The 24,100-nt window shown below is 43.9% G+C and overlaps 1 protein-coding gene across 15 annotated transcripts in view; it reads right to left on the reverse strand.

Moving 5' to 3' along the window:
• The window catches only part of RIMBP2 (RIMS binding protein 2), an 855,912-nt gene that overhangs the window by 444,293 nt on the left and 387,519 nt on the right, over positions 1-24,100 (reverse strand). For all 15 annotated transcript variants that reach the window (XM_082266906.1, XM_082266905.1, XM_082266904.1 and 12 more), the window contains exon 6: positions 2,212-2,352. In XM_082266906.1, coding sequence (XP_082123032.1) covers positions 2,212-2,352 — 141 coding nt within the window. The remainder of the gene's footprint in view (positions 1-2,211; positions 2,353-24,100) is intronic.

The following is a 24,100-nucleotide window of genomic DNA, read 5'->3' on the forward strand; positions in this document are numbered from 1 at the left end:
GGACAAATCAGGGGAGGGTCCAGTGCAAGACGTGTTAAGATTGTATAATTTGGAGTAGAACTCCCTAAAACATTCTGCAATGTCCTTGGGATTACAAACTTTATGACCCTGGTTATTATAGATATAGGGGATCCTGGCTAACGCCGCTTTGCCTTTAACTTGCCTTGCCAAGTGTGCTCCGGGTTTCTTACCTTGCGTATTCCAATTGAGCCAGAGTTTTTTGATGTGATGGTCAAACATAGAGTGTAAGAAGGTGCGGAGTTCCTCCCTCAGGCTGCGCAGGGGGTTTGTGCATGCTTCATCTGGCCTTTGTGGGTTAGTGTGTTCTAGTTGTCCAATTTGTTCTAAAGAGGAGTTTATACTCTCCGACTGTTACCGCTTATCGTGGGCACCTAGCATTATAAGGAGGCCTATCACATAGTCATTGTGTGCATTCCAGAGGAGTGCATCATCTGTGACTGAGATAGAATAAAGGGAGAAGTATGTCTCTATTTCCTGTTTGACCCGTTCCTGGTACTTTGGGTTAGATAGGATGGCTGTAGTCATATGCCATATTGAGCTGCGATTGATTCTTGTAACATAGTCAAATGTGATAGTGGCAGGTGCCTGATTTGACCAGGTAATAAGCCCTATGGTTGTCTGTGGTATGGCTTGTAGTATATCTTTATGTACCAGGAAAAGGTCAATTCTTGAATAGGATTTTTGGGCAGCTATATAAAAACGTGTAGTCCCTCTGAGCCGTGCAAGCATCACCAGGGGTCATGAAGTCTTCAGTGTGGATCAAGTAGCAGGGAAAGCTGAAAGAGATTCAGCACGGTTTTCAGCCTGAGCATTAGCGTGTGCAGGCATGGAGGCCCAGTACTGCTTCTTTGCTGAGGGCAGTTTAGTGAGAGAGAAAGATGGTGAGGCTGCAGCTCTCTTACCTCTGTCAGATGAGGATGTGGAGGTTTCTTGTGAGGATTCCTCCACGTCCAAAGGATGATCCGAGGAGGAAGATTGTGAGAGAGGCACCAGTGGTGGGGAACGGCCGTGCTCCTTGGTGCCATCTTGGACGGCAGCACGCCGCACCTTCATGAAGAAGTCTGTGAGTCATCTGGGACCCGGTGTCTGTGGATTCCTGCGGGTAATGCTTCGGTGGTGTCTGGCATCCTTCCCCTCTCTGTGGAGGTGAAATTCGGCAGGCTAGAGTGCTGTGAGCCTCTGAAATCTCCCTGGGAAGCTGAGCAGTGCAGGATTATGGGGCCATACTGCTCGGCAGCCAGGAGATGCCACCCAAAAAAGTCACCCTTTTATTTTACAGGACCGATGCTTTCAGAAAATGTATAATGTTCTCGGGGTTTAAGTCATTTTATTGTAAAAAATTAAGATTTCTACATGTATGCAACAAATAAAACACATTCATTCCAAAGCGCAGAAAAGAGTTTCTTTCTTTATCTGCCAGGACCACAGGGGAGGGGTAGAGAGACTGCTGTTACAGTACGTGAGCTGATTAGAGGAAAGGAACATGCCCCCCTCCACAAAGCATAAGAACTGTATTCTGAATAGACAAGTTCTGTTCTGAGCCCCCTTTCCCAATACAAATGTATCTCATGCGTTGAGAAAACTTCTCAGAATTGACTCAGGCTGATAACAGAAGAATGAAGCACCAGAGAGAAGCCACACTAGAGCTTTGGAGAGAGATAAGTAAACTCTACAGATATACAGTATGTGCTTTGCTCAGATTCCATGACTGAGGTTTACAACCACTTTAATTTCTATAACTTGCAATAACGAAGGTCACCAAGCCATAAATGTTATATTAAAATTGTATTCAAATGTTCTACAATTTAAGGTCATCTCTCTGTTAGCAAACATCAGATATGGATGCAAAAATTTCTACTGGGACATAAAGTAGTAAAATGTATTGCTCTGGCCTCTCTTTTTGTATAGTGAAGAAACCTATTTTCTGTTTGGATTTCTAACAGAAGTGATGGCATTTAAATAATATTTTAAGAAGGCAATGCTATTCAAACCCAGATATTACATAAAGCTGAATGCATTCTGGAGCTCTTTTTTAATACTCTGTTCCTAGGCTCTAGAGTTAATCATTCTAGATGGCAACACATAAAATTGTCTAACAGACCAAGAAGTAGCATTCTGTTTTATCTAATTGCCTTGTTTTGACAAATAATCAGTTCATGAAATATATAGCATGTAAAGAAAAGAATTTACCAGAAAGCCCCACTGAACCTTCTCTGGAGATACTGAAGAGACATCAGCTTTTATGCATCGAGTTTTCTCCTCTAGGAGATGGATCTGATTATATGCTCGGTGTTGCACAGATGGTGGCAGGCACTGGAGATCATTTCGGAACTGATAAGAGAATTAAATTATTATTATTATTATTATTATTAGTAAGGAGAATCATAAAAAGTGCATTTTAAAGAAATGTGTTTTTGCACATAACCATCTTATTAGGAAGTACAAGGTTTTTCAATTTCAGTGAATACCAACAGGATTTTCCTGTCTTTGTATACATTTACAGCTCAAAAAGTCTAAACTGACATTTAAACAAGATCTGAGGGAAACGGTTTAGACATCACCAAAAAAAACAGCATGTGAACCATAAGCCTTTATTGATTGAATAAGTACAAAGTAATTTAGTGCATTAATGCGTGTCACTTTTTGCAGTCATGTACTGCTATGAAAGTTCTTGGCTGTCTAGCTATTAGCCCTAGTGGTTCCACTAAAGCATGTTGTATTGTGGAATAAAACCAGTGTGGGTACTCCTGTGATACCAAATCAATTCAATAATAATACTGTATAGTGAAAGTGCCCAAGTGCTTAAAGTTTTATTAAACCCAGCACCCTGCATTCACTATATCTGGTCTCCCACAGTACACAGAGCATGGAAATGCAACTATTTTTGTAAATATAAACTGCTAAATACCTTTTCTCATCAGCAGTATATAGCAGTCTTGTGACTTCTATCAGTTCCTGGTTAAGGCCTGTAGGAGAATTGTCATACTGCACTGGCTGTCCTATAAGGATGCAGGACCCCTGACCCCTCTGTCTTGACAGTGCTGATTGGACCTGTGCTGATCACATGCCAAAAAAAAAAAAAAACTGTCTAGCAATACACACCAAACTGAGCATGTGCAGTCTGACTCTATAGACTCCATAGTCTTATCTGGAAATGTTATGGGGACAATGCAAGAAGAGGAGAATCTGTGGATACAGGATCAAACAGCCTTTTTACACAATGCAAATTATTAACCCCTTAGGTTCCACAGTGGGTATAACAATCATGCTTTACTGCATATACAGATTGATTTTACTGTTGTCGTTTTAGTACCACTTAAGAAAATAAATTATTATGAATTCATATGCAGCTTGCTGCCAACACTAATTTGTGTTCCCACAAATAAATAGTAACATTAATAGTCTAGAAAGTGCTGCGCTGCTATTAAAAGTGCTAATACCTTAATGTGCTAAAGTAACAGTAATGGAACGGTTCAATAAAAGGTGAATTAATCATAATCATAGATACTCCATAATAAATCCAAATAAATTCATCCAAAATCAGTACACAGTAATTAGTGATGATAACAGTCCCACTCCCTAATATTCAAAGTCCAAACAAAAATGTCTAGATTCTCCACATGCTTGTAATCTTCTGTGTTGCCCTCCACCTGGCATTCACAAATTCAGTCACAAAGTGCTAAACGACATCACATGCTTCTTAAAGACTCCTAGAACTCTCACGTCAAGTATGTATTAATGACACTGTGCAATTAATAGGATGGATCTTATATCCCCTTCATGGGATGGATCTTCCATCCACAAGGGCCCCTCTCCAGCTCACTTCTGCTTATTATGCAGGTTATGTGTATGGCTCCCTAATCCTAACTCTAAGAATGCATGCAGCACGTGACTTCTTCAGGGGGCTCAGATGCGTATCAGATGAACCAGCAACTTTTCCTTGAATATGTGCAAACACCTCAGTTATGCTCCAAGATATGCTTTACATAAAATAATGGATAGTTATGTTATGGATTCACCATACAGGTAGGGTAATGCATGGGGTATAGGTGTTCTATCAGATTGAAAACTGGGGATTGTGCAACACCAATATTCAAGTACTCTGTGCAAAAGAAATTCATTATTTGAATACCACAAAGTAAATGCTCATGGGGCTTTTAAAGAGTCACACCAGAAAAAAATAACAGTTTTTCAAATACTGTATGGGTATAAAGTTACATCTTTACATCTTTAATACTCACATTCCATATTAGCACATTAAAAAACAGACAGTGGGGCTTGACTGGCGCACGGAAAAGATGGCTGCGTGATTTACATACCGGCTCCTCTCACTTGACTCCTAATACCCACATCTCTCTTCTCTCCCGGGGCCCGGGGACCCGCATGGCGCCTTCTAAACCAGCCCGCACACACTCTCTTTGTGGTGGCATTTCACTAAAGAGGAAGGACAATCTCCATCCTCCACCATCCTCCCTATTACCTGATCTGACCATTCACCAGTGTGCATCATCATAGAGGATTCTCTCTTCTCTCCCGGGGGCCCGGGGACCCGCATGGCGCCTTCTAAACCAGCCCGCACACACTCTCTTTGTGGTGGCATTTCACTAAAGAGGAAGGACAATCTCCATCCCTGAAAGCTAACAGCTTCATTTTCCGACCGGCCAAGCAGCGCAGCCAAGATTACGTTGCCATTATGTACGAAAGTGTGACTACACTTTCTTTTCTCCTTGTCACAATTCATATGCACAAATTGATATGTTTCTCGCTGATCAGTGGACCCTGCAAAAAATCTCTTCCTCCACCATCCTCCCTATTACCTGATCTGACCATTCACCAGTGTGCATCATCATAGAGGACATCTCCCTTCTCTCCCGGGGCCCGGGGACCCGCATAGCGCCTTCTAAACCAGCCCGCACACACTCTCTTTGTGGTGGCATTTCACTAAAGAGGAAGGACAATCTCCATCCCTGAAAGCTAACAGCTTCATTTTCCGACCGGCCGAGCAGCGCAGCCAAGATGGAGCCGAGGTCGACTCAGCTGAAGGGACATCAGCAGCTCTGTCTTTCCTGAAGAAGGACTCATGGGCGCCTTCCCCAAATGGATCAGCAGCTCTGCCACAGGCCAGGTGTCACGTACCTGGTCCTGAAGCCGAAATGCTGAGAGCGCTCTCCTTGCAGCTGAGTGCTCGGTGTCCCTGAAGGTGGTAACAGGAAGCACGAAGCCCAAAGTAGCATGGGAACAGGAAACAGGAAGCTGAAGACCAGTCAGCAATGTTCATGTGCCACAGATATCCTTTTAAAGGCCAGAGGGTGCTGGGATTGGACGTCCACTTTGTGCGCCAGCACGCACACGTCTTCGCCCTAGTGAACGTGCGTTTGCAATACATGTGTGCGTATTCATGCGGGCGCGGTCATGTTGAGAATTGGCTAATGTGCCAAGTCTATGAGCGATTATTCTCCGGCTAGTTCCCTGACACCAGGTCTGGACTACCAGCATCGCCTCCAGGGACACTTGTCATCAGCAGCCCTGCCAAAGCAAGGATAAGGCTGCATTCCCCAGCTTTTAGAAAGCTATGAGGTGAGCCAGACATCCCTCTTGCAGGGACTCCCAGGGGCTATCCCAGACCCCCTAGCCTCTTACTCTACTATGGGGCAACCAGTAATGGATACCACATTAAAGGAGATGTCCCTGCTCATGTCCCTGCGGAGCTCACACCAAACTGACATGCTCCCCCTTATAAACAAATTTGGACATAATATAAATGTATTGGAGGACAGGGTATCCCACATCGAAGCTAACTTTGGGGACATAACCACTATAGTCAACGATCTTATTGATGCTCAAAATGACCAAATGGAGGATCATAAATGGATCGAGGATAAATTAGCAGACATAGAGGATAGGTCTCACCGCAACAACGTCAAGATCCGTGGCATCCCAGAAACCGTGTAGGCTCTTGAACTACCCACTTATGTCAGATCCATCATCCATCAAAGCTTTACTACCAGACATGAAAAATATAGAATTGGTTTTTGACTGAATCCATAGACTTCCCAAACCTCCATTCATTACAAACTCAGCACCAAGGGATGGAATCCTTCAAATCCATTTCTTTAAAGTGAAAGAACAGCTTATGCAAAAAACGAGATCCCTGGGGACTCTGCTTCACCCATATACTCCACTGTAACTTTTTGCAGACTTAGCCAGGCACAGTTTGCAATGCCGCAGGCAGCTCAACACGATTTTGAAAACCTTCCGTAATCACCACATTTAGTATTAATGGGTCGCACCTGCGAAAACGGTAATTGCGCATAACAGCGCTTAACACACTGTGTCTTCACTCCAAGATGGCCTAAGCCTTTTACAAAGATGGGATACTGTCCCTGACACATCTACATCCCCACCAATGGAGCAGAATAGGGGAGAGAACCACCAATCTCATCCACTACCTCAGCGCACTAACAAATTTCTGCCTTGCTAATAAGCTTTACGGGACAGTTCATCTCATTGTCGACTCCTCCGTCAAGTGGCCTCTATCAGCCATTGGAACTCTTTACCCCACTGTTCTCTTTTCTGGGCACAGGTTGTTCAAACTCTTTTCTCTTTGTTTTTTTCCTTTTTTTTTTAGAAACAGCTGTACACTACTTGGTTGCCTGTTAACAATCCTCACAACACCATAGCTTCCAGTGCCTTTCCAGCAAGAACCCTGCCACATCCACTGTGCAAATAACCTTTGGGAACATCACAACACTGAGCAAAACTCTCATCTGATCACTTAATGGTATGACAATCAACGTACTAACCATTAATGCCAGAGGGTTAAACCACCTGGCAAAACGAGCATCACTTTGGAAGCTGGCTGCACAAAATCACTGTGACATCCTATGTGTTCAAGAGACTCACCTCTATGCAGCAAACCCACCCACCCACATGCTCCAACAAAAACTTCAGCAATGTCTTCACAGCTAACGAAAAAGAAAGGGGTACTGATTGCCATTACTAATTCTCTTACTTTTTAACTCCAAGACTGTATTAAGGATCCTGGAGGCCGGTATCTTATTATTCTTTGCTCAATCAACAATGCACCATACACCATCGCAACCACCTATGCTCCCAACATCCACCAATAATGATATTTACGCAAACTCCACAAAAAGATCAGTGCATTGCAACAAGGATCAACAATACGGTGCTGGGATTTCAATTTTGCCCCACACCCCCTCTTGGACTCCTCATCTCTGCCCAAGAGATGCAGGACTGCATTAAACTCTCTGCTACCATCCTTGCGTTTATACGATGTCTACAGTTGCCATTATGTACGAAAGTGTGACTACACTTTCTTTTCTCCTTGTCACAATTCATATGCACAAATTGATATGTTTCTCGCTGATCAGTGGACCCTGCAAAAAATCTCTTCCTCCACCATCCTCCCTATTACCTGATCTGACCATTCACCAGTGTGCATCATCATAGAGGACAGCTCTTAACCTTTTTCAATGTATCTTTGGAGACTAACTACTCGGATTTTACAGCCCGAACCATATGCAATCTCTCTCTGTGAAAACATAGAAAACTTTTTCTTACTGAACAAGGACTCGGTCTCTAACCCAAATACTATGTGGGCCATGCATAAGGCTTTTATGCGTGGATTATTTATCCAACTAGTAGCTAGGGACAGGGGGGCAAAGGAAGCAGCGCATTGATTCCCTTCTGAAGGAGATTCAGGTCAGTGACTCTCTCAATAAACTTCAACCCCCAAAAACCATCTTAAAACCAAACTGCTTAAACTGTGATTAAAGCTTAGATCTCTTCTTCTAGAAAACTTTGATAAATCACAAAAATGTATCAAAATTCCCTTTCATGCCTCAGGTAACAAATCAGGGAAACTTCTTGTCCATCAAATTAAAGGTCACCAAGCAAAAGCAACTAAACCATTTCTTTTTTATCCTACAATCAAAATCAAAAAGATTAACCCCCCAAGAAATAGCAGACGCCTTCAGCGCTTACTATAGTAGCCTCTTCAACTTAAAAGATGATGTATCCACCAACCAACCTGATGCCTCTGCCTGTCAGTCTTTTTATATTCAGTCCATTTTCCTCACCTATCCCCTGCACAATTGGAAGAACTAATGGCCATTTCCCGCACAGGAAATAGGTAAAGCCATAGATTCCCTTCTCAACAACAAAGCCCCTGGCCCGACAGCTTTGTAGGAGAATTTTATAAACGCTTTAAACAAATTCTGGTAGACCACATTACCCTTGTATTCAATGACGCTGCTTCCTTATCCTCCTTTCCTCAAGAAATGTTGAAAGCATTGATTGCTACCCTGCCAAAGCCAGGGAAGGAGCCCTCAATACCCCAAAACTTCCACCCTATATCTCTGCTCAACCATGAATCTAAACTCTATGCCAAAGTGATTGCTAATAGACTAATCGGCCTACTGTACTTCCAGCCCTCATCCACCTCGATCAATCAGGCTTTACTAAGGGTTGCCAAACTTCTGATGCGACCCGTCGGATGATCAATATTTTACATTATTCCGGTAGTCACAAAGTGCCTTTCTGCTTTTATCTTTAGGCACAGAGAAGGCATTTGACAGGGTTTATTGGCAGTATATGACTATGACATTGCAAATGTTTGGCTTTCAAAGCCATATTTTTTCAGCAATAATGGCTCTCTACTCCTGTCCTTCAGCCCAGTTGTACTGCTCCTCTATGCCATCTAAGCCATTCGGCCTAACTAATGGCATGAGATAGGGATGCCCCCTATCATCCCTAATTTTACCTTGATTGTGGAACCACTAGCTGAAAAAATTAGATCCCAGCATGACATCACCGGTTTTAGTATCGGCCCCATCTAGCACAAAAAGAATCTCTTTGCGGATGATGTCATTCTCATGTTGACTAACCCCTCTCCCTCTCTGGCTTCGGTACAGAAAATATTGGATAAATTCAGCTTTGTCTCTTAATATAGAGCAAATGCATCTAAATCACACCAAGGGCTCTCTCCATCATACAAGGGGGCCCTCCTCCCTAACCTATCTGGGAGTTACACTAATTGCTACCACAGCCTCCCTTTACCAGGCCAATTTTCTCCCTTTTCTTAACAATTTACCTAAAGATTTAAACAATATTACCAAACTAACGCTCTTCTGGTCTGGCAGGCTAGCAGCATTTAAAATGCTCATATTACCCCAATTATTGTATCTCTTTAGGGCACTCCCCATCCCAATTCCCCTGTCCTTCACTTCTATACAGTCATTGTATGGCGAAAGAGGAAATTCAGATGCTCACGTACCATCTTAATGAAACATAGATCAGTAGGCGGAGTGGGGCTTAATACCTTAAGGGACTATTATAATGCCACGATCTTGGCACAACTCAAAGCCTGGTTTGTTCCGAGGCCTTTTTGCCTAAGGAGTAGTATTGAAACCTTCCAGGTCTCTTGGCGCTATTTAAAAAAATGGCTTCTCAGTGCCCCCCGAATTTAAAGAAACAATAACCTCCTTTCCCCCACCATACCCGCCACAGTAGCAGCCTTTAACCATCTCCTCGCTAATGCAGTTCATGGGCCGAAGCCTTACAAAATACCTTTACCCATCTCAGTAATTGAGCTGCTGGTCCCCAACCTACACCTAAACTCTTGGCAAGAGAATGGCATACAATATCTCAAACATTAGATCTATACTCCGTAAACCATTTCCATTACTGCGAAAGAAGTTCTCTCCCCCATGACAGATTACTTTAAGTACCTACAGCAGTGGTGTATTTTGGTTTTGTGCTGCCCTAGGCAAGACTAAAATTGGGCGCCCCCCCCCCCCCCATGTAAATTTTCCCCACTCCTTTTTTAACAGATGTGACTCCATCCAAAACTGAAGGACTACAAGTCCCAGCATTAACCCCTGAGATCTCATGGGGGGTGAGAGGGGGCGAGAGAGAGGGGTGGGTGGGTAAGGGAGGGAAAGAGAGGGGGTATGAGAGAGAGAGAGGGTGAGGGAGGGAGGGAGAGAGAGGGTGGGTGAGGGAGAGAGGGAGAGAGAGAGATGGTGGGTGAGGGGGGATGAAAGAGAGGGGGGAATCAAAGAGAGAGAGAGGGGGGATGAGAGAGTGAGGGGGGGATGAGAGAGAGAGGAAATGAGAGAGAGAGGGGAGAGAGAGTGGGGGGATGAGAGAGAGAGTGTGAGAGGAGAGCGAGAGAGGGGGAATGATAGAGAAAGAGAGAGGGGGATGAGAGAGGCGGTTCTAGCAACTAGTGGCCAGTGGCCAACAGAGTCTCAGGTGGAGGGGGGTGGCTTTTTTGCTGCCCCCCTGCAAAGTGCTGCCCTAGGCCTGGGCCTTGTTGGCCTAGGCCAAAATACAGCACTGACCTACAGGTGACCCACTGTCTGCTACACAACCCCCAACTGCATAAAAATGTATAAGAAAAAGCGTGGCTGTACCTATCTAACGATAAAGTATCTACCAAAGGTATTACCTATTTTTTACAATTTATTACAATACAAAACGTCCTATAATTAAATGGAAGGGGATCTGGGATGCTTTTTTACTGACTCCCAGTGGTAAGCAGCTTTTACTCCAACTTTTGGGAGCCCACACACAAACTCAATCTTAGATAGTATATCCCAGTATATCCCCAGTGTATCCCAGATACATACATATGACCCAACAACTCCCCCCCCCCCCCACACACACACTCACGCACACAATGTGGAGAGACTGCAGGTCCCCAGGGATTCTATATCACATACTATGGGGAAGCTCCAAGTTTACCAATTTCTGGAAAATAAATATCTCAATTACTGTCCGAGGTCACTGGCATCTCAACATCCCTACCCCCTGAAGTCGCCATGCTTAACCTCAACATTTCCACTGCATAATCACCCACATTCTCCTTGCAGTGAGATTAATTATTGTTAAACACTTGAGATCCACTAACTTCCTAACCAAAACTGAAGTGGTCAACCTAGTGCACACCCACGGTGCATATAAACGCATGTTTGCTTTGAGTGTAGGTTACTTTTCCATTGTCAACAAAAACTGGTCACACTAGATTCATTGGTACCAGCAATTTTCCCATGCTGTCACTTAAAAGTCCTTTATCCTGTGTACCTTTCCTGTTCTGATAAGCACCAGAGATTTCTTGTATTAGGCAAATATTGACATGTTGATCGTTTACCACATGCATTTGCTCACCTTTCCTTGTTCTTTGCGATTGTGCCAACGTTGTTGCAACCAAATTAAGTGCCTTTTTATGGTTATTTTCTGTATTATGTAAAATTTAAATTAAAATGTATTGAACGAGAAAAACAGACAGTGGATTACATTTAAAAAGATATATGTGTTAGAGGTGAATCGAATGGAAATTTTAGTGCCAAAACCAAAAATTCTGAATGCACTTGGCCAAAACCAAAAATGACAGTTTTAAAAAAATATATATATGTTTTTATATCTAGTTGTATTATGATTAAATTTTCATTAATATCATAAATTTAAATATTCATAAATTAATTTATTGTTTCCCATCATTGGTACCTTTAGCGCAAGAAAAGCTCAAGAAAAATGCATCCCTTTAAATTCTATGTCTTCACACTGGTCCGTTGCACTTCCTTTGTGGTGTTAAAAATCTTGCTTGCTGCATTTTTGGTCAGTTAAAAAAAAAACTGCACCAAAATTGCACCTCCCCTTGAAATGCATTGAAAAGGCAGCAAGACAGCATCAATAGCACACACGTGTTATATTTTTGATGCAGTCTTCAAGTCACATGACCTATGAAAAACACACCATAAGCACAGTAAAATCATGGTAGAGTCGTAGCAAGATCACGGTAAAATCGCGGCACAATGCGTTTTCGGCGCCATTATAAGCACCTTTTTTTCTATTGGCAAAAGGCTGAAAACATAATTTTTGGCCGATATGTTTCAGCTGCCGAAATTTCGGTGCATCTCTAATATGTGTTAATATAGGATATAATGCAATATATTTGACATGACAACAGCATACCAGTAAACCAGACACTGATAAATTCCTTCTCAATGCAGTTTTTGAACCACAGTTCATTTACATAGTTGGTAAGGTTGAACACTAGTCCATCCAGTTCAACCTGTGTTGGACTTCAATTTGTCTTTAGGAGACAAATAGATTTCAGACTTATAAGCAACATACATCAGGCTGATAAGCAGCTAATTAAGCAAAAAGTATGACTGAAGTCATCACTCACAAGGGGCTTGGTGCCATGGATGGGCACCACTGGGACAGTTTTGTCTAGGAGCTGTAAGTGGGACAGGCTGCCAGATGGAAGGCACACCAAAGGATAGTGGAGAGGCCAGTAGATATAACGACAAAGCACTGTGACCTGCTCAAAGTGCTATTTTAGAAAAATATATAAATATAAGCGCTTACCTAAAAATATAGATATAAATGCAAAATTGTGCCAGAAAAATTCATTCAATATTTCACAAAAAGTGCATCTGTGCTACAAAAGTCCATAAATGTGCATTAAAATGAATAAATGTAATAAGGTGCCAACAATTCAATAATTCGCAATAAAAGTGCTCCAGTGCTTCAAAAGGTGCAAAGATGTGCCAAAGAAAGTGCCAAGGTGCTTAAAGACTCATCACATCAGCCGGTGCAGGGTGCTCAACTCCCCTTTTGTGTCCCTACTCAACTGAAGTATTTGACCTCACGGCTGTTTCAGTCTGGGGTCAAAACAGCTTTAAGAGTAGTAGATGTATGTCACCAATCCTCAGTCTGGGATCAAAACAACTTTAATAGTAGTAGATGTATGTCACCAATCCTCAGTCTGGGATCAAAACAACTTTAATAGTAGTAGATGTATGTCACCAATCCTCCTTGCAGGTATAGCACTCGGTTCCCCACCAGTAGTATAATCTCTTAGAGGCTTTGGAGACTTCTCTGTCATATCCTGGTCTGTCCACTCACTCGACATACATCTACTACTCTTAAAGCAGTTTTGACCCCAGACTGAAACAGCCGTGGGGTCTGATACTTTTGGTGAGTAGGGACACAAAAGGGGAGTTGAGCACCCCGCATCGGCTGATGAGTCTTTAAGCACCTTGGCACTTTCTTTGGCACAGTTAAGCACCTTTTGAAGCACTTTTATCGTGAATTATTGAATTTTTGACACCTTATTATATTTATTCATTTTAATGCCCATTTATGGACTTTTGTAGCACAGATGCACTTTTTGTGGACTATTGAATGAATTTTTCTGGCACGATTTTGTATTTATTCATTATCTAGGCTTTGTAGGTTATTTTAGCACTGGCACATGTTATAGATATATTTTTAGGTAAGCGCTTATATTTATATATTTTTCTACAAATTCTACAACTGAGTCCACTCAGTGTATAACAGCTGCCTATGAGTGTTTTACTTATTAGCACTTGATAGTTGGTGCACAATCTATTTTGTATAGTTATATGCAAGCGCTGTTTTTGCCAATATCTATACAAAGTGCTATTTTGTCATAAATGGATGTTAAGCTGTCCGTGACCCAAACCACCATGTCACTCTTTGCATAGTGGTTTGGGTCACGGACAGCCATATTTTCATCTTATTTTGCAGATAAGAATACCTAACAAATGTGTTAAGTGCAGACTCTGACCTTTAGATTATCTCTTTACCACTTGTGTGGTCATAGGAATAGGAAGTGAAAAGCAGTGTTAATTTCGTCGACTAAAACTGACTAAAACGTTTTCGTCGACTAAATTAACACAATTTTAGTCGACTAAAATACGACTAAAACTAAAACAATAAAGATGACTAAAATACGACTAAAACTAAAATGGCATTTTAGTCAAGAGACTATAACTAAAACTAAATCGAAATTTGCTGCCAAAATTAACACTGGTGCATGCTCAAAGCTTAATACCATGAATAATAACATATTCGATTTTTCACTCCAGGACCAGCAGTAGTATATAGTGATGTTGCGAACCTAAATTTCGCCGTTCGCGAACGGCGAACGCGAACATCGGCAAATGTTCGCGAACCGGGCGAACCGCCATAGACTTCAATAGGCAGGCAAATTTTAAAACACACAGGGACTCTTTCTGGCCACAATAGTGATGGAAAAGTTGTTTCAAGGGGACTAACACCTGGACTGTGGCATGCCGGAGGGGGATCCATGGCAAAACTCCCATGGAAAATTACGTAGTTGATGCAGAGTCGGGTTTTGATCCATAAAGGGCATAAATCACCTAACATTCCTAAATTGTTTGGAATAACGTGCTTTAAAACATCCAGTGTGTGAATACGATCAGGTATGATGTTGTATCGGTCAAGTAGTGTAAGGGTTACGCCCGCTTCACAGTGACAGACCAAACTCTGACAGACCAAACTCCCCGTTTAACAGTCAGTCAGTCAGTCCATTTGCACAACCGCAAACTCCCCATTTGCACAAGGTTGGATACCAAGCTAGCCATGTCCCGTTCCTTGTCCTCACTGACATCATTGAAGGTCTCTTCCTCCACCCAGCCACGTACAACACCAAGGGTCCCCGAAAGGTGACAACAAGCCCCCTGGGACGCCTGCTGTGGCTGGTATTCCACCTCCTCAAAGCCACCTTCCTCCTCTCACTTCTCTTCTTCAGACTCCTCTCTCTGCGTTGCCACAGGTCCAGCAATTGACAACGACAAGGCTGCTTCTGGTGGTGATGGGGACCACAACTCTTCCTCTTCATGCTCATCTACAGCCTGATCCAGTACTCTTCGCAGGGCACGCTCCAGAAAAAACGCATATGGGATGAGGTCGATGATGTTGCCTTGGGTTCGACTGACCACCAGGTTTGTCACCTCCGCAAAAGGACGCATGAGCCTACAGCCATTGTTCATGAGCATTCAGTAAAGCGGCCAAAAAATATCCAGCTCCGCAGAAAGAATGAAAGAAAATTAATGTTTTTTCTATGAAAAATTATCCCGCGGATCGCTTTTGGTCTGTTCACAATGAAGCAACGACCTTATCATCTGGGGTGTGCCAACACACTCCTAGAGGTGATCGCTTTATTGTGATACGCAAGCCCCTTCACCACGACAAGGTAACGATCACAAAGGGGAATTGACACATGTATGTGCCTTTTTTTTTGTTTTTTGTTTTTTTGCAGCCACAGTGTAGCACCAGAGGCCAGAAAAATTAGGCATGTACACATGCATGAAAAAGTAGGTATTGTTGCAGCCGCTGCTTTAGCAGCGGCCTGAAAAATTTAGGTTTTCAAGGCAGAAAGTGCACTAAAACATTGCGGCTTGAACCGTAGTTGGTGGCGGAGACGTCACGTAAGTCATCCGGCATGCAGAGAATGATTAAATACAGCAGCGTGTGGACCATTTTTAGCCCAAGGCATCTCAGTCATCACCAGGCCTTTTTTAGTCAAATGCATCCCCCACTGTCAGTCCCTTCGGGATCCATGCCTCATTCATCTTAATAAACGTGAGGTAATCAAGACTTTTTTGACCTAGGCGACTTCTCTTCTCAGTGACAATACCTCCTGCTGCGCTGAAGGTCCTTTCTGACAGCACACTTGAAGCGGGGCAGGCCAGAAGTTCAATGGCAAATTGGGATAGCTCAGGCCACAGGTCAAGCCTGCACACCCAGTAGTCAAGGGGTTCATCGCTCCTCAGAGTGTCGATATCTGCAGTTAAGGCAAGGTAGTCTGCTACCTGTTGGTCGAGTCGTTCTCTGAGGGTGGACCCCGAAAGGCTGTGGCGATGCGTAGGACTAAAAAAGCTCCGCATGTCCTCCATCAACAAGACGTCTGTAAAGCGTCCTGTCCTTTCCGGCTTGGTTGTGGTGGTAGGAGGAGGATTACTTTCACCTCTTCCCCTGTTGGATTCCCGTTGTGCTGTGACATCACCCTTATATGCTGTGTAAAGCATACTTTTCAACTTATTTTGTAGCTGCTGCATCCTTTGCGCCTGCCGGTAATTAGGTAACATATCAGAGACTTTCTGCTTATACCGGGGGTCTAGTAGCGTGGCCACCCAGTACAGGTCGTTCTCCTTCAGCCTTTTTATACGAGGGTCCCTCAACAGGCATGACAGCATGAAAGACCCCATTTGCACAAGGTTGGATGCCGAGCTACTCATGTCCAATTCCTCATCCTCACTGATGTCATTGAAGGTGTGTTCTTCCCCCCAGCCACGTACAACACCACGGGTACCAGATAGGTGACAACGAGCACCCTGGGATGCCTGCTGTGCTTGGTGTTCCTCCTCCTCAAAGCCACATTCCTCCTCTGACTCCTCTTCCTCAGACTCCTCTTCCAGTGTTGCCGCAGGTCCAGCAAGCGATGGTAAGGCTGTTTCTGGTGGTGATGGTGACCACAACTCTTCCTCTTCACGCTCATCTACGGCCTGATCCAGCACTCTTCGCAGGGCACGCTCCAGGAAGAAAACATATGGGATGATGTCGCTGATGGTGCCTTCGGTGCGACTGACTAGGTTTATCACCTCCTCAAAAGGACGCATGAGCCTACAGGCATTGCGCATGAGCGTCCAGTAACGTGGCAAAAAAATACCCAGCTCCGCAGAGGCTGTCCTAGCACCCCGGTCATACAAATACTCGTTGACCACTTTTTCTTGTTGGAGCAGGCGGTCGAACATTAGCAGTGTTGAATTCCAACGTGTCGGGCTGACGCAAATCAAGCGCCTCACTGACATGTTGTTTTGCCGCTGAATATCTGCAAAGTGCGCCATGGCCGTGTAGGAACGCCTGAAATGGCCACACACCTTCCTGGCCTGCTTGAGGACGTCCTGTAAGCCTGGGTACTTCTGCACAAAGCGTTGTACAATCAGATTCAACACATGTGCCATGCACGGCACATGTGTCAACTTGCCCAAATTCAATGCCGCCAACAAATTGCTTTCGTTGTCACACACCACTTTGCCGATCTCCAGTTGGTGCGGGGTCAGCCACTGATCCACCTGTGCGTTCAGGGCGGACAGTAGTGCTGGTCCGGTGTGACTCTCTGCTTTCAGGCAAGTCAACCCCAAGACAGCGTGACACTGTCGTATCCGGCATGTGGAATAGCCCCTGGGGAGCTGGGGGGGTGCAGTTGGTGTGGAGCAAGACGCAACAGCAGAAGAGGACTCAGCCGAGGAGGTTAGCAAAGAGGATGGAGTAGGAGGAGTAGAGGAGGTGGCAGCAGGCCTGCCTGCAAGTCGTGGCGGTGTCACCAACTCCTCTGCAGCAGAGCCACGCATTCCATGCTTGGCAGCCGCCAGCAGGTTTACCCAATGCGCAGTGTAAGTGATATACCTGCCCTGACCGTGCTTTGCAGACCAGCAATCAGTGGTCAAATGGACCCTTGCCCCAACACTGTGTGCCAGACGTGACATGATTTCATTTTCCACAATAGAGTACAGGTTGGGGATTGCCTTTTGTGAAAAATAATTTCGGCCGGGTACCTTCCACTGCGGTGTCCCAATAGCGACAAATTCTTTGAAGGCCTCAGACTCCACCAGCTTGTATGGTAAAAGCTGGCGGGCTAAGAGTTCCGACAAGCCAGCTGTCAGACGCCAGGCAAGGGGGTGACTCTGTGAGATTGGCTTCTTGCGCTCAAACATTTCCTTGACAGACACCTGACTGTGGGCAGATGAGCAGGAACTGCTGAAGGTGAGAGGCGGAGGGGCGGGTTGTTGATAGGGGGCATGGAGGACAGCAGTGGTTGACGTGGCTGAAGATGCTGGACCAGGAGGAGGATGGTGGCTTTCAGTTTGTGTGCTGCTTTTACTCATGTGTTGATCCCATAGGCGTTTGTGATGTGAGATCATGTGCCTTCGCAAAGCAGTTGTACCTAGGTGGGTGTTGGACTTCCCATGACTCAGTTTCTTTTGCCACACAATGGCATCGCTGATATCAGAGGCAGACACACAAAAAAAATGCCACACTGCTGAGCTTTGCAAGGACGGCATTCTGGTGGTGGCAACAGCTTGCGTTGATTGGCGTGCTGTCTGGCTGACCCCGGGTGCCGAATCTACATGCTGTCTGACTGCGCCACTAGCTCCTTGCGATGACCTCCTCCCCCTGCTTCCAACTGGTCTCCTCCTCCTCCTCTCTGTCTCCCCATCTGAACTTTCCCCCTCTTCTTCTGCTCTTCGAGCAGGCACCCAGGTGACATCCACAGACACATCGTCATCATCAGCCGCTTCACTTGACAACTCAGCAAAGGCAGCAGCAGCAGGTACAACATCATCATCATCATCACAATGTATGTCCATGTGTATAATACTGCCTGACTGAGACATATCCCCGTTATCTACATCCTCTGGCACTAATTGTTGCGCATCACATATTTCTTCCAACTGATGTGAAAATAACTCCTCTGACGGATCAAGTGAAGCGGCTGTGGTGCTAGTGTTGGTGGTGGTGCCGGCGGGCTGGCGAGTGGTAAATTGAGAGGTGCCCGAAGCTGAGCTGGAGGAGGATGGTGCATTAAGGTTCCGAGCGGAAGCTGTAGACGATTGGGTGTCCTGGGTAAGCCAGTCAACTATGTCCTCAGAATTTTTTAAGTTCAGGGTCTGTGGTGGCCTCTGAACACTGGGCATTATTCTAGGGCCTAAGGAAATCACAGCACCATCACCATGACGGCCCTTGCGGGGTAGCCTGCCTCTGCCTTTCATTTTTTTTTTTAATGTGTTGTACTATGAGTGCAAGGTGCTGTGCCACCCTATAGGAGTGTTGGGCAGTGGGTACAGTACACTCTGTGGACCTGACAGTCACTGGCAGCCCAGGCAACTGCAATTATAAAAAAATATATATATTTTTAATTTGCAAGCTGCTGTGCGACCGTATATATCAGTGGTGGGTGGGCAGTGGCACAGTACACTCTCTGTGGACCTGACAGTCACTGGCAGCCCAGGCAACTGCAATTATAAAAAAATATATATAGTTTTAATTTGCAAGCTGCTGTGCCACCGTATATATCAGTGGTGGGTGGGCAGTGGCACAGTACACTCTCTGTGGACCTGACAGTCACTGGCAGCCCCGGCAACTGCAATTATAAAAAAATATATATATTTTTAATTTGCAAGCTGCTGTGCAACCGTATATATCAGTGGTGGGTGGGCAGTGGCACAGTACACTCTCTGTGGACTTGACAGTCACTGGCAGCCCAGACAACTGCAATTATAAAAAAATATATATATTTTTAATTTGCAAGCTGCTGTGCCACAGCAGAACAGTACACTCTGTGGACCTGACACAGCACTCACTGCAATTATGACAGAGGAAAAAAAAAATATTTTTTAAAATGCAAGGTACTGTGCCTGTGCCACCCGAAATGAGTGTGGTGTGCACACAGTACAGTCTGTGGTGGGTCTGTGGCCTCTCACACACAGCGGGCAGGCAACTGCAGTGTACAATAGATATATATATATATATATATATATATATATATATATATATAAAAAGAAAAAACTCAATTACCAGCCCTTAAAAGGGCTTTTGGGGACACTATATATATATATATATATATATATATATATATATATATATAAATTACACAAATACCAGCCCTTAGAAGGGCTTTTTGGGGTGCTGTCAGGATGCTGTCCTTACAGCAGTAGTGGACCAAGAACACTGACTAGCAAGACCAGGAACACTGACAACTGTCCCTAGCTATTAACAGCAGCAGCAGCAGCAGCTCTCCCTGCTCTCACTAACACACTGCTTCAGAATGATCTAAGATGGATGCTGCCCTTGCTTATTTATAGGAGGTGGGAGGGTGTGGGAGGGAGGTATGCTGATTGGCTGGAAATGTGCCTGCTGACTGTGAAGTTCAGGGTCAAAGTTTGCCTCAATGATGTATTATAGGGGGCGGACTGAACATCGCATATGTTCGCCCGCAGCGGCGAACGCGAACATGCTAAGTTCGCCGGGAACTGTCCGCCGGCGAACAGTTCGGTACACCTCTAGTAGTATATAATGAGTTTGGAAATTGTAGAGAAATGCTTAAATAATGCATTACAAATTACAATTGAACTATACCCATTCGATTATAGATGACTAAAATGAGTTTTAGTCGACTAAAAGGTAGGATGTTTTAGTCGACTAAAATGTACTGGAGTTTTAGTCGACTAAATACGACTAAAACTAAAACACTTGCAGAAGACTAAAATGGGACTAAAACTAAAATGCCATTTTAGTCCTAAGACTAAGACTAAAACTAAATTGAAATTTGCTGCCAAAATTAACACTGGTGAAAAGAAACCTCATTAGGGACACAGATCGAAAAAAATGACAGCAGATCTGACTCTTCCACACTCTATTCTTAACTAAAACAAACAATAAAAAATAGCTTAGATTAAAGTTTCAGGATATATGGAAGGAATTCATTGTTCTCCGCCACGTATTTTTAGGTACTTGAGATCAATTTTTTAGATCAAGATTTCATCCATCTATACTCACTTATACTAGCTATTAAGCGCCCACTTCCTCTTAAATAAAGGTTCTGGAGGAGGATCATCAATAGGTCCTTCTCATCTTTTTGAAATATTTATTATATTCAGTTTACAGTAATAAATACCCAGAGATCACAACCATTTTTATGCATTTCTAGAGGGAAATGTATTTTAATTTTGGTATAGGTGTATTTTAAATGCCAGTTTTAATTAGAAGATGAAAAGCCTCAAGAGACCACAGTCTGCTTGAATGGACATTACAGTAATTAATTGTTTCAGTAAAGTTTATGATTCTCCAACTCTGGTTCAGACCGCATAATAAATGGTGAAAACAAAAAGGTGAAAAGTGATGAAAGGACAACTATTACGACTTGTCAAGTAACAAATCAAACAAATATACCACATCTGAAGCTACAGCTAGAATTAATGAGGCTAATGTGACATGCTTTGAAAACCTATGGCCCACTTGCCCAGGCTAGCTGGTAATGCCTTATTTACTGGCACCTGTAGTTCTGCTGCCAGAGGGTACTACTGACAGTTCAACAGGCTATCAAACTAAGCTTATAAAGCCGGGCCTGCCTTGAGCCCTCCTACCTCCCAGACATCACTGACAGTGTAAGCCCAACAAGGGCTGAAGATGTCAGATCATTGAAGGTTTGTGGAGGGTGTGTGTAAGAATCTTTACTGCCTACACTCTTCCTCCTCTTGTTGGAATCACTACAGCAGATATATTAACACCTGCATTTTTGAAGATACAGGGTTTGGGCCAGTGCCGGGACAAGGTCATCCAGCGCCCAGGGCAAGGACGCCAAACTGCGCTCCCCCTTCCCTTAGGGTTAGGGTCAAGGTGCCCCCCCCATCCCTGCAATAAACCATTGCGCCGAGGGCAACTGTCCCTTCTGCCCGCCCCTTGTCCCGGCCCTGGTTTGGGCCTGATTGGAGTTCTAAAGTTGCAGGGTTTGGGACAGAGTTCTGAAGGTGCACACATTGTGACAGATCTGAGGTCTAAAGGTGTAGCAAAAGGGGTGGATTTGAGGTCTTAAGATGCAGGAATTGCGGCGGATAGATATAAGGTCTAAAGGAGCAGTAATTGGGGCAGATCTAAGGTCTGGAGATGCATGCATTTGGGTAGATCCAAAGCCTGAAGGTGCAAGCATTAGGGTTGATCAGAGGTCTAAAGAGTTAACTGTATGGAAAAAACTCTAGAAATATAGTATATTGCCATTAAATCGATACTAAGGTGTCATGTGAGATACAGGGCAATTATTTTCCTACAAACAAGTTCACATCACAAATGCCCAGACTGAACCCAAACGCAGCTTTTCATTTTATTATTATTATTTTTTTTTATGAAGGATTAATTGCACTAAGATTTTGTCAAAGATTAATTTCGTTGTATGTGATCTTATATATTCCATTGCTCTGTAGCAGTGTATCATTTTACAGCTACAAAATGAACAGCTCCTGCCTCCTTGCACATATCAGTTGTCCTGCCTTGTTCACAGTTTTGTTTGTACTGTCACGTTATTGATATAAAACCACCTGGCACATTATAATGGCATTTGTGTAAGGGCATTGGCTTTTGCAATGTTAGGATGATTTGTAATCAATGGTGCAATTAAGTCTTTACATTTATTACTGATCACTGTACATATGAACTGTTTAACCACTTAAAGCGGAGTTCCGGGCACAGATGTCATTTTTTAATAAACATACCCCCGGGACAGTCAGGGCTAGCACATTCCACAATGGCTAGCCTCTGATCTGTCCCGGTTCGCACTTACCTTTTAGAAGAAATACTTACTTAGAAGTTTTCTTATACAGCGTTTCCATCTCTCTTGTGGGCAGCTGAAGCCGGCGCGGTCCTCTTCTGTGTCTTCTTCCGCGTCTTCTTGTCCCAGAATGCGCCTGCACCGGCCCCTCTCATCATTTCCAGTGCGGCGCCGCATTCCTAAACAGCTTCTGGGCATGCCCAGAAACTGTTTAGCAGGGGAATGCGTTCAGCTCCCAGGAATCATAGCGAGACAGGAAGTGACGGGGTGAGCCGCGGCTCCGAGGGAGGAAGTACTCTGAGGTGAGTATTTACGATCTTCAATTAAAAGGTGAGTAAACAAAAAAAAAAAATAACTATCCAATTCCTTTTCAGGTGATCTCGAACTAGCGGAGGGGCACAAAAAAAAATATTGTTTTTGTGCCCGGAACTCCGCTTTAAGCCCCAGAAGATTTTACCCCCTTTCTGACCAGGGCCTATTTTGCGATTCGGCACTGCGTGACTTTAACGGACAATTGTGCGGTCGTGCGACGCTGTACCTAAACTAATTTGATGCCCTTTTTTTCCCACAAACAGAGCTTTCTTTTGGTGGTATTTGATCACCTGTGCATTTTTTTGATCATGCGCTATAAACAAAAAAAGAGCGTCAATTTTGCAAAAATAACAATATTTTTCACATATATTTTATATGAAATTCCCCCCCAAAAAAATGTAAAAATCAAAATTTTTTTACATTTTAGGCCAATTTGTTTTATGCTACATATTTTTGGTAAAAAAAATCGCAAAAAGCGTATTTTGATTGGTTTGCGCAAAAGTTATTGCGTTTACTAACTAAGGGAAAGATTTTTGTCATTTTTGTTGTTTTTTTTTTAACGCGTAATGGCGGCGATCTGCGATTTTTTTTTTGCGGGACTGCGACATTGCGGCGGACAGATCGGACCCTTGACTGACATTTTTGACACTTTTGGGGTTACCAGTGACATTACTACAGTAATCAGTGCTATACATATGCACTGTTACTGTAAAAATTACACTGGCAGTGAAGGGGTTAACTTTTTTTTGAGAGGGAGGGGTTAAGTGTGTCCCTAGGGGCGTGATTCTTACTGTGATTGGCTGTGGCTAGTTGTGTAAGAACAGTGATCAACGGTTCTACATAGTAGAACCGTATGATCACTATTCTTACACAGGGGAGAATGACAGGCGGCTTTGTTTATATTAGCTGCCTGCCTTTCTCCCGATGTCAAGGACGATCGCAAGTGCCCGGCGGGCATCGGGTCCGCCGGTCACACGCGCGGGGGGTCCGTGACTGAGCGGGAGCGTGCATTCGGCGGCGCGCGCTCGCTCCCCAGAGCCTCACAGGCTAGCGACGTAGACCTACGTTGCATTGCCTGTGAGGGGCTGACTGCCGCAGTAAATCTACTGACGGCAGTCGGCAAGTGGTTAAGCTAGGTAGGAGACCAAAGTCAGAATGAGTCAGAACTATTTCCCAGAAAGAAACCTTCCTTGACATGAACAGCCCAGTACACTAGGCATAGGGACTGTAAAAACAATCTTCAAGTATAACTAAAGGCAAAACTTTTTTTTTTAGTTTTGAATAGAGTGAAAAGGGATTAGAATGCCTGTCAGTTTTTATTGCTGTCTGTGTCCCCGTTAGAGAGCTTCACTCTCTCTATTTGTCCTGTTTACCGTTATCATTAAAAGTAAAAGTAAAAGAAAATCACAAATTCCCCAGAAAAGTAATAGAGGGGGAAATCTTCCAATGGGGACACTATTTCTGGTGATCTGAGGTCCCCAAGGAATTCACTTAATTTGCAGGGATTTTCTCTCACTTCCTGTTTGGCTATGGGAACAGGAAGTGAAGGGAAATCTTTGCAATGGGACACAGATTGCAAAA

Source organism: Pelophylax lessonae (genome assembly GCF_965119305.1).
Source record: "Pelophylax lessonae genome assembly, chromosome: 1".
NCBI classification, from domain to species: Eukaryota; Metazoa; Chordata; class Amphibia; order Anura; family Ranidae; genus Pelophylax; species Pelophylax lessonae.